The following is a 10000-nucleotide window of genomic DNA, read 5'->3' on the forward strand; positions in this document are numbered from 1 at the left end:
ATATATATATATATATATATATATATATATATATATATGTATATACAACCCTAAAGGAATCGCTCGCAGGACCCCTCTGGCTGTCGTGCTAGACAGCTAGCTAGGTATCGGTGGAAGCTAACGTTGCAGCCAGCTAGCTAGCTAGCGATAAGCTGAGCAGCTAGCTAGCTAGCTGCTCAGCTTATCGTTGACCTCTCTACTGATCCGTTTTCGCACATACAGGAGCCAAACTGGCCATGTACCTATAACCTATATATATCTATATACGTATTATATATATATATATATATATATATATATATATATATATATATATATATATATATATATATATATGTAGCTATCTATGAAGGGCCTTGCTACGCGCTCCTACAGTAGAAGGGTGTTCAGAGCTCTCTTTGCTGTGAGCCTTCGGCACTTGTGTGCATCCAGACGGCAGCTAAGGCCAACCGAAACGCATGCACAGCCCCGACCCCCCTCCAGAGCAGACTCGACTGCGTGGAGGGACCGGCAGCAGCAGCAGCAGCAGCTGCTGTGCCTGCCGTTGCTAGAGCTGCTGCTGTTACCTTTAAGCGAACTCATCCCCTAGAATATATCGTGGCACTGTGAGCAGTGTTGTGTGTATCTTTAGCAGCATTTGCAGCAGCCAATGCAACAGCAGCAACCTGCAGCTCATCCAGCTACAGAGCTAGCCCTTTCAGGGGTAGTTTAGGCCTCCTGCTGCAGGTGTACGCACAGCTAAGGACGCAGCAGGGGGCCCTGACCCCTGCGTCGGCCAGCTTCTGCTCTGCATGCAGCTACACAAGCCTGGGGATCTTCTGCAGGGCATCTACAGAGACAAAGAGAGAGATAAAGAGAAGCAGCAGTGTACACTAGCAGCCGGTAGGAAGAGCGGTGCTGCTGCGGCGCAGCACACACAGCTGCTCTCTAGCCAGCGTTGTGCGTCTCGAGCTGAGGTGTATAGGCAGCTCTGAGGGTTTCTGCTAGCACTTTGCGTTATTTTTGAGTCTATTTTTCACAAAAATAAAAGGAAAAATACCATAGAACTCTCTCTTATTGAGGGCCCATCGGGGGCCTCAGGGCCCCAGCGAGAGATGTCGTCTGCGGTAGAGAGCGGGGGCAGCTGCTGCATGCAGTTTCTTCTTTGTGTTTTTGTTCTGGAGAAACTGCTGTTGGTTGACTTTGTTTGTTTCATGCAGCACCGAAGCCAATAGAAAGGACCCTTTGCCTGCAGCAGCACGCCGCGCCGTACCCGCACAAGCAGCAGCAAAGCTCAGCTCAACAGGCTGCCGGTGGGGGGCTTGAGGGCCCCCAGCGATAAAGTGGGGGGCCCCCAGGGGCCCTAGCAGTGCCAATACCCCAGCATTCACGGGGATGAGTTTCAGGGGCTCTGCAGCCGCGCTGTTCGCGGGGGGTGTATATACACACCACACCCCACACGAGGGGATCGCGATCCCGCCGCTTCTCCAGGCCTTGATGCAGATACCCTTATACAGAGAAACTCCACATGCAGAGAGGCTCTGCTCTTCCTGGCGGGCTCCCGGGGAGCGACGCTCCCGGGGGCCCCAGAAATGAAGGAGAGACAGCCGACGATGGGGGCAGCAGCAGCTGCAGCAGCTGCTGCAGCAGGAATTGCACATGCAGGGGTATTCAGAGCAGCAGGACCGATGCTAGCAGCAGTAGCAATTGTAGTAACAGCAGCAGCTGCGACGACAACAGCAGCAGCAGCAACAGCAGCAGCAGCAGCAACTCCGCCAGTAGCAACAGCTGTGGGAGCAGCAGCAGCAGCAGTACCAGCAGCACCAGCAGTTGTGGCAGCAGACACAGCATCAGCTGTGACTGCAGCAGCAGCAACTCCAGTGTCAACACATCCGCTGCTGATGCACGACAGCAACACAAAACTCCTGCAGCAGCGGCGGTGAATCCCCGCTGCTGCGTCTCTGCTGCCTCAGCAGCAGCAGCAGCAACTTTCGCGCGCAGCAGCAGCTGCATCAGCGGCAGCAGCGAAGGTGGTGGATCAGATGCGAGTGAGAACCTCATATGGAGACCCAACGACAGCAACAGCAGCAGCAATACCAACAGCAGCAGCAGCAGCAACAGCAGCAGCAGCAGCAGCAGCAGCAGCAACAGCAGCGAAATGTTCAGTGACTTCGACTGGAGGCCCCAGTCGCAGGATGCTGCAGCAGATGGTTGTGCTGCTGCTTCTTCAGACCCAGGGGTGTGTTGCCTCTCTAACAGCAGCAGCGGATGCAGCAGAAGCAGCAGCAGCAGCAACATGAGCTGCTGTTTCCGCAGCAGCGACAGCAAGCACGACGGCAACAGCAGCAGAGGAGAGAAGACGATGCACGAGTGTGTGGGCAGCAACGACGACAGCAGCAGCAGTGACAGCAGCAGCAGCAGCAGCAGCAGCAGCAGCAGCGGTGATAGCAGCAGCAACGATAGCAGCAGCAGTAGTAGTAGTAGAACCAGCAGCAGCAGCAGCAGCAGCAGCACATGCAACAGCGACAACAGCTGCAGCAGCAAAGCTGATGATGATGAAAGCCCCCCTGTCCGCTTGTCTTCGCTGCAGCGCCGCTGCAGCGGCTGCAGAGCAGCAGTGAACGCAGAGGTGCTGCTGAGGAGTGCAACAGAATCCTGGCCCCGCAGCAGCAGCAAAGGCAACAGCAGCAGCAGCAGCAGCATCGGTCTGGGTGGTGTGAGGAGGGGCCCTTCAGCACACAGAGCAGCAGCAACACCCTTCACAGCAGCAGCAGAAGAGGAAGCAGAAGACTTGGCCCGCATGCAGGTGGCTTCGTTGCTGCGTGTTAGAGACGAACTTATTGTGAGATACATGCTGCTGCTTCCTGCTGCTGCTGCTGCTGCTGCTGCTGCTCAGTCGGTTGCTGCTGCTGTTAACTTTGCTGCTGTTGTTGCTCCTGCTGCTGATGAGCCTGCGGTTGTGCTGCTGCGGCTGCCTGTGTCGTAGCTTGTGCTACATCGCCGCTGCTGCTGCTGCTGCTGCTGCTGCTGTTGCTGTTGCTGCTGCAGGAACTAGGGGGGAAGCAGTTCATTCACTGTGCTGCTTCTAGCCAGTTGCTGCGGCTGCTGCGGCCTTTGCTGCTGTCTGTAAAGCCAGCTGTACGCGTTGCTGCGCTGCTGCTGCTGCGGCAGCTGCTGGTTTCCAATAGGCAGCTGCTGCAGCTGCGTCGATTGTGCATCCCCCAGTTGCTGGCAGCAGGTCCGCTGCTGCCGCCGAAGCAGCAGCGACAAGCAGCAGCACAGCAGCAGACGCAACAACAGCAGCAGCAGCAGCAAGAAGATAGGGAATGGGCTGACTTGGAGCGAGCTGTTGCGCTGCAGCTGCTGCTGCGGTGGGGGATGCTGCTGACGGGGGGCTGGGGCAGAGTACCCCCGCCCACATGTCTTGTTGCTGCAGCGACGAACCTTGCTGCTGCTGCAGTTGAAGCAGCAGCAGCAGCAGCACCAGGGGGCGGCCTCTTGCCGGAGCCCCGAGGCCCTCACGAGGGAACAACAGGGGTTGAGCTGCTGCAGCAGCAGGAGCAGCAGGCGTTGCTGCGGCTGCGGCTGTGGCATGCAGGGCAGCCGCAGCCTCGTTTCCAGCACAAGCAGCAGCAGCAGCAGCAGCAGCAGCAGCAGCAGCAGCATTTCTGGCCGAGCTCAAAGACGATTCGCAGCGACATTTCCTTAGGAAGCTCTTTGTGGCAGCAGCAGCAGCAGCGCCAGCAGGATCAGCAGCATCTGCGGCAGCAGTGGATGGCTTGCTGCGTCTCTGTGCTGCTGAAGTTTGCTGCTGTTGTCCCTGCTGTTGCGTTGCTGCGCCGCGGAGCCTTCGGCGTGCTGCTGCATGCAGCAGCAGAAGCAGGCTTATGCCGCTCTCATCCTTTGCTGGCGCCGTCTCTTTTCAGGTACCTCTGGAGCTGCTCGGCTTCGGTGTACAGCAACGCAGCAGCAGCAGCAGCCGCAGCAGCCGCAGCAGCAGCAGCAGCAGCAGCAGCAAGAGCAGCAGCAACAACTTGTGCAGCTGCCGAGACAGCTGCAGAACCGCGACCAGGAAAGGCAGCTAGGAGGTCCGCGAGCAACAACCGCTCTGGACGCAGTTGCAGCAACAGACGCAAGAACAACAGAAACAGCAGCAGCAGCAGCAGCAGCAGCAGCAGCCTGGATTGGCCTTTGCTGGCGTTTCAGCTCAGTTCTCTCCCTCGCTTCATCTGCTTCGATGCTGCTGCGACTCAGTGGGGGCCTTCAGGTGCTCCCCGTGCAGCTTTCTCGCGTATATCTTCAGCAGCAGCTGGCAAGGCTGCCAGCAGCAGCAGCAGCAGCAGCATCAGCAGCAACACCAGCAGCAGCAACCCTACGATCGCGGGCTATCCTGAGAGCTTCTTCCAGCAGCAGCAGCAGCAGCAGCAGCAGCAACACCGACTGCCGGTGCAACCCTCAGATGCGCTCGGCCCCTATCTTTCTCTAGGGTCTCTGTTACCGAGCCCCATACCTGCAGCTAGCAGCAGCTGCAGCAGCACTGCCACTGCTGCTGCTAGCTCATCCAGGGCACCACTGTCTGCACAGCAGCAGCAGCAGAGGACAGCAGCACATACGTTGATTGTTCTGCTGCAGCCGATCTCGGGGTTGCTGCTGCTGTGCAGCAAGCCGCAACCCCTACTACAGCTGCTGCAGCTGCTGCTGCTGCCAGAGACCCCGCAAGAGTTCCGCTGCTTTTTGCTTAAGTTTTTACACTGTCTTTTGTCTCTGGCTCTTGGGTTTGGGGGACGCCGACTTGCTGCTGATGACTGCAGGCAGCTGCTTGAAGCACAGGCACTGCAGCAGCAGCAAGAGCAGCAGCAGCAGCAGGACGACAGGCGCCCTTTCTGCTGCGATGGAGTTGAAGTTGCAAGGGCTCGACTTTTGCTGCTGCTGCTGCTGCGGTGGCACTTTCACGGCGTGTTGCTGGGGTTGTTGGAAGGCAGCAGCAACAGTAGCAGCAGCAGCAGCAGCAGCAGCAGCAATCCGTACGCTGCAGCCGATGATTCCAGTGTATGTGGAGGCTTGCTGCTGCGGGGCAACGACTCCTTCACCACTCTCGGGTCCCTCTGGACGCAAGGTGACCCTTTTCTTGCTTGGGGTGTTTCTGCAGCAATATCTAGGCAGCAGCAGGTGCCGCTGCATGCGAGTTCGTTGGTATCTCTGGTGCTGCAGCAGCAGCGGCAGCACCGCTGCTCAAGGGAACGCATACAGCAGCAGCAGCAGCAGCAGCAGCCCCCGCTCCTGCAGCAGGAAGCCGCCCAGCTGCTCTTTGTGCTGCTGTTTGCTGCTGCAGCACTGCTGCCGCTGCCCTATATAAGAGAAGCCCACAGAGCCATCGAGGGGCCCGGGGAGCGGCCCCATAGTGAAGCTGCTGGGGGCACAGGCTGTCACTCAAGTATAAACAAAAACCCACTAGAAGTTTTCTGCGAGGGCTCCGCAGCAGCAGCAGCAGCTGCTGCTGCTGCAGCAACTGCTGCTGCTGCTGCAGCAACGACAGAAGCAGCAGAAGAGCGGCAGCCAGCCTCAAACGGTGCAGATGCGCAGCAGCAACCACGACAACACTCGGTGGAAGGCCGCAGCAGCAACGACCTGAGAGTAAACAGCAACTCCAGCAGCAGCAGCAGCAGCAGTATCGACAGTGGAGACGACTGCAGCAGCAGCAGCAGCAGCAGCAGCGGCAGTAGTAACGGCAGCAGCAGCGGCAGCAGCAGCGGCAGCAGCCGTTGGCGCGGCATTTCTCTCTTTAACGATGTCTTGTCACTGGCTAGTGCTTTGCTGCCAGCATCTTTCTTCAGCAGCAAAAGCAGCGCAGCAGCAGCAACTCAGCAGCAGGAGGACCTGGTGGAGATACTGGGGGACTCCCCTTTCAGGTGTATGGACACCCCGTGCCCCCTGCTGTATCAGGCGTCTAGCGGCCTGGGTTCCTTTGCAACAGCTTTTGCAGCGGAAGAGGTATTGTTGCTGCTGCTGCTGCTGCTGTTGCTGCTGCTACTGTTGCTGCTGCTGCTGCTGCTGCTGCTGCTGTTGCTTCCACAGTTGCTGCTGCATAGTGCTGGCGTGGGGTCAACGGCGAAGTTCTCTGCCTGCTGCTGCTTTGTTGCTGCTTCTGTTTGCTGCTGCTGTAAGCGGTGCTTTGCTGCTGCTTCTGATTCCTGCCGCTGCAACCTGTGTCTTGCTGCTGCTTGTGTTTGCTGCTGCAGCGGCTTCGCCAGTTGAACATGCAGCTTCGGGTGTCTATGCACCTCCCAGCCGGCCTCCACCAGCGCAGCTCTGTTAACTGCAGTGGGGGGGGGGGCCCCCAAGGGGGCCCCCCAGCCCAAGAGAGCATCGATGAGCAGCTGGAGGCCACTGGTGTCCTTAATGAGGCGAAGGAATGTGACCAGTGGTGCGAAACCCTAAACCCTAAACCCTAAACCCTAAACTCTTCTTGTTATCCTTTGTAGCATGAATCACTCTATGTTTTAGTGTTTGGGGTTTATGTTTAGCTGTAGGGTTTATACGTGTGCTGCTGCTGCAGGCAGTGGCCGCAAGTGCTGCGGCAGCTGCTGCGGGGCCTCGGGGGCCTCGGTGTGTTGCTGCAGAAGGACCCAGTGGAGGCCTCGTGGAGGGCCCCCCGGCGTTTCCTAGAGCGCTGTGTCTCCTCTCTCTCGCCCTCTTCTTCATGCTTAATGTCTCTGCTGCGGGGCCCCCAGGGCCTATACTTGCCTGCTGCTGCTCACGCCCTTGCTGCGCTGCTGCTGCTGCTCTTACCCCATCTGCAGCAGCAGCGCGTCGCTGGTGTGCAGCTTCCTACTTCCGTCTCCGCTGTAGCAGCAGCAGCAGCAGCAACAACTGCAACAGCAGCAGCAGTCACAGCCGTAGCAACTACTGCAGCAGCAGCGACAGCTGTAGCAGCAAGAGCAACAACACCAACAACAGCAGAAGCAACAACAGCAGCATCAGCAATAGAAACGGAAACAACTCCAGCAGCAACAAAAGCAGAAACAACAGCAACAGAGGCAGGACCAACAGCAACAGCAGCAGCAGCAGCAGCAGCAGCAGCAGCAGAAGCTTCTGACCGGGGGCTGCGAGACCTCTTCGGCCTGAGAAGGCTGCTGAAGGAGATTGGGGACTTGCTGCTGCAGATTGCATGCACCAGCCGCAGAGGCAGCTGCTACACAGAAGCAGACGGAGATAGATTTATTACATCTGCTTATTCAGTGGGCTGCTGCAGCACGGAAGCACCGAGCTGCTTCTGCTGCAGCAGCAGCCGAGGTGCATGCATCAGCAGGTCTAGTCTCGCCAGCAGCACAATATGGAGCAACGGCAGCAGCAGCAGCAGCAGCGTCGGTACAGCAGGTGCTGCTGAAGACCCAGGAACGTGGCTCTTTCATCTTAACAGCAAACGGCAGCAGCAGCAGCTGCATGCAGGCCTGCAGCACAGGTCTCTGTTTGCGGTGTATGGGCAGCTCTTAGGTGTTCTAAGCCGCCGGGCTGCAGGCGTGCAGCTGCTGCAGCAGGAAGGACTGCTGGCGTTGCTGCTGCTGCTGGTAGGAGTAGGGTCTTCTGCTTCTGCTGCAGCACTTGCTGCTATTGTCCCTCTCCTGTCTCTGCAGTTTGCTGCTACGAGAGGAGTTGCTGCTGAAGCGCTGCAGCACGGGGCCCCTGACCTGCAGCTAGCTATCCTAGCCCATTGGAGCTGTCAGTGCTGCTGCAGCAGAAGCATGCAGCAGCAGCAGCAGGAAGTGGAGGAGCAGCAGCAAGAGCAGGCACAGACACCGGAATGGGTCTGGCAGCTGCAGCTGCTGGTGCAGCTGCAGCAGAAAGACAGCCTCGATGGCTTTTTGCCTGTCGGGGTGTCTCAGCAGGTGCTGCTGCTGCAGCATCAGCTGCTGCAGCGGCATGGAGCAGCAGCAGCAGAGTGCGTTCTGCAGCAGTTGGATAAGAAGGGCCCAGATGCCCTCAGCAGGGCCCCGGGGCCCCTGAAGCTGCAGCTGCTGCGCTGCAGTGAGGGGCTGCGGCTGCTGGCGGTTGATGGGTGGCTGCAGCAGCAGCTGCAGTGGCAGTCTGTGCTGCTGTGGGGGGACACAACGGTGGCAGCAGGAGCAGCAGCAGTTCCGCAGATCGAGCAGCAAAGAGCTGAGCAGCAGCAGCAGCAGCAGCCGGTGCTGCTGCAGCAGCTGTTGGGGGGAGGCCTGGCGAGAGTGTTCCGCAGCGTTGCTGATGAGGTACTGCTGCTGACCTAGGGGCCCTGAGGAGACACCAAAAACCCTTTGCTTTTGTTGGGGTTTAGGCATGAAGGTTAAGGGTTTAGGGTTTAGCGTGTAGGGGTTAAGGGTTTAGGATGGAGGCTTTAGGGTGTTTGAGGTCTTGAGTCGAGGGTTTAGGGTTTAGCATGTAGCTTGGAGGGTTTAGGGTTTAGCATGGAAGCTCTAGGGTTTAGGGTTTAGGGTTTAGGGTTTAGGCTAGACTGTGTGTGTGCTGTGTCTTTCAGCCGTTGAAAGACAATCGTGTGTGGCCTGCGGAGTCTGCAGCAGCAGCAGACTCGCTGTGGGCAGCAGCAGGTCACCCGCATCCAGCAGCAGCAGCAGCAGCAGCAGCAGCAGCAAGGGGCCCTGCTGCTGCTCTAGTCATCTGCAGCCCCCATGACTGGAGAGGCGCACGGTCTGCTGCAGCAGCAGCAGCAACAGCAGCTGCGCAGCTGCCGTGGTTGTCTCCAAGCGTCGACAGCAGCAGCACGCCGTTCACGCTTTCTGGAGACGCCTGCAGCGCCGGTAGAAGCTGCAGCAGCAGCAGCAGCAGCAGCAGCAGCAGCAGCAGCAGCAGCAGCAGCAGCAGCAGCAGCAATCGCTGCTACTATGCATGCAGCAAAGAGTGGGGCTGGCTTCCATCGGTGCCATGGGAGATTTTGCTGCAGGTGGTGGACTTTGGGGCGCAGCAGCAGCAGCAGCAGCAGCGTCGCATATCTGCAGCACCTGCAGCAGCTCAGCAGCACCTCAAGCATCAGCTAATGCTGCAGCATGAAGATGCAGCAGGGCCCATTGTGCTGCAAGAGGTTTCCCTTTCTGCTGTCCCCTCCCGCTGCGTAGGAGACTGGGTATCGAATACGTTCTATACTCATCACTGCCAGCACCTGCAGCAGCAGCAGCAGCAGCAGCAGCAGCAGCAGCAACAGCAGCAGCAACGGCAGCAGCAAGACAGGGAGATTTGTAGCTCTGCAGATGCTTCTATGTGTGAGCACCGTGCGGCTGCAGCAGCTATGGAGACGGCAGCAGCAGCAGCAGCAGCAGCAGCAGCAGTAGCCAGCAGCAGCTGCGCCCTGAGTGCTGTCCCTGGCCTCCCCCCTGCCCTTTGCAGTGTTATTGATGGGGGTTGTCTCGCAACCAACTGGGTTTTATCTTCTGTCTGCAACGTGCCTCTCTTCCGCCGTCCCCAAGAGCCGCTGCATGCAGCAGGTCCGGAGGAGGCAGCAGCAGGCTCAGGCCATCCCGAAGCAGCAGCAGCAGCAGCAGCAGCAGCTGCTGCTGCTGAAGCAGCTGCTGCAGCAGCAGAGGCAGCGAAAAAAGAAGCCGATGTGGGGGATGTATCTGCTGGCGTGTTCGAGGCCTTGAAGATGTGGGGGGGGGCCCCCGCTCCTGCTGAGGGGGGCCCCCCCCTGGGCCACAGCAGACAGACAGATATAGGGCTGCGGGCGGTAGTGCGAGTGAGGGGGCTTGCAGCGGGGCCCCAGGGTCACTTGGTGGGGCCCCCCTTCAAAGCAGCATTTGCAGGGCTGAGGTGGTCTGCTGATGGAGACAATCTGATGCAGCAGCTGCAGCAGCAGCACGAGAGGAGACTGTTCCGCCGCTGCTACCTTCGGGGGGCCGGGGGCCCCCTGTCGCAGTCTAAGGAGCAGCGGGGGGCCCCTGCTGTACCCCAGCAGCAAGAAAAACATGGTGGGGATGGGGGCCCCCCAGAACACGCATGCAGGTACCCTGATCAAGAAGAGGAGGAAGTTTGTCTT

General features: G+C 58.7%; 1 protein-coding gene across 1 annotated transcript in view; it reads left to right on the forward strand.

Annotated features, from left to right (window-relative positions):
* Positions 1 to 1507: 1507 nt before the first annotated feature.
* Positions 1508 to 10000, forward strand: part of EMH_0022530 (uncharacterized protein) — a gene marked incomplete at both ends in the record, with an annotated part of 11850 nt that continues 3357 nt past the window's right edge. The window contains 5 exons of the mRNA XM_013501976.1: positions 1508 to 2821; positions 3028 to 5970; positions 6219 to 6403; positions 6536 to 8225; positions 8492 to 10000. The exon at positions 8492 to 10000 is cut by the window's right edge and continues 253 nt beyond it. Coding sequence (XP_013357430.1) covers positions 1508 to 2821; positions 3028 to 5970; positions 6219 to 6403; positions 6536 to 8225; positions 8492 to 10000 — 7641 coding nt within the window. The remainder of the gene's footprint in view (positions 2822 to 3027; positions 5971 to 6218; positions 6404 to 6535; positions 8226 to 8491) is intronic.

Source organism: Eimeria mitis, genomic scaffold (genome assembly GCF_000499745.2).
Source record: "Eimeria mitis Houghton genomic scaffold, Emh_scaff798, whole genome shotgun sequence".
NCBI lineage: Eukaryota > Apicomplexa > Conoidasida > Eucoccidiorida > Eimeriidae > Eimeria > Eimeria mitis.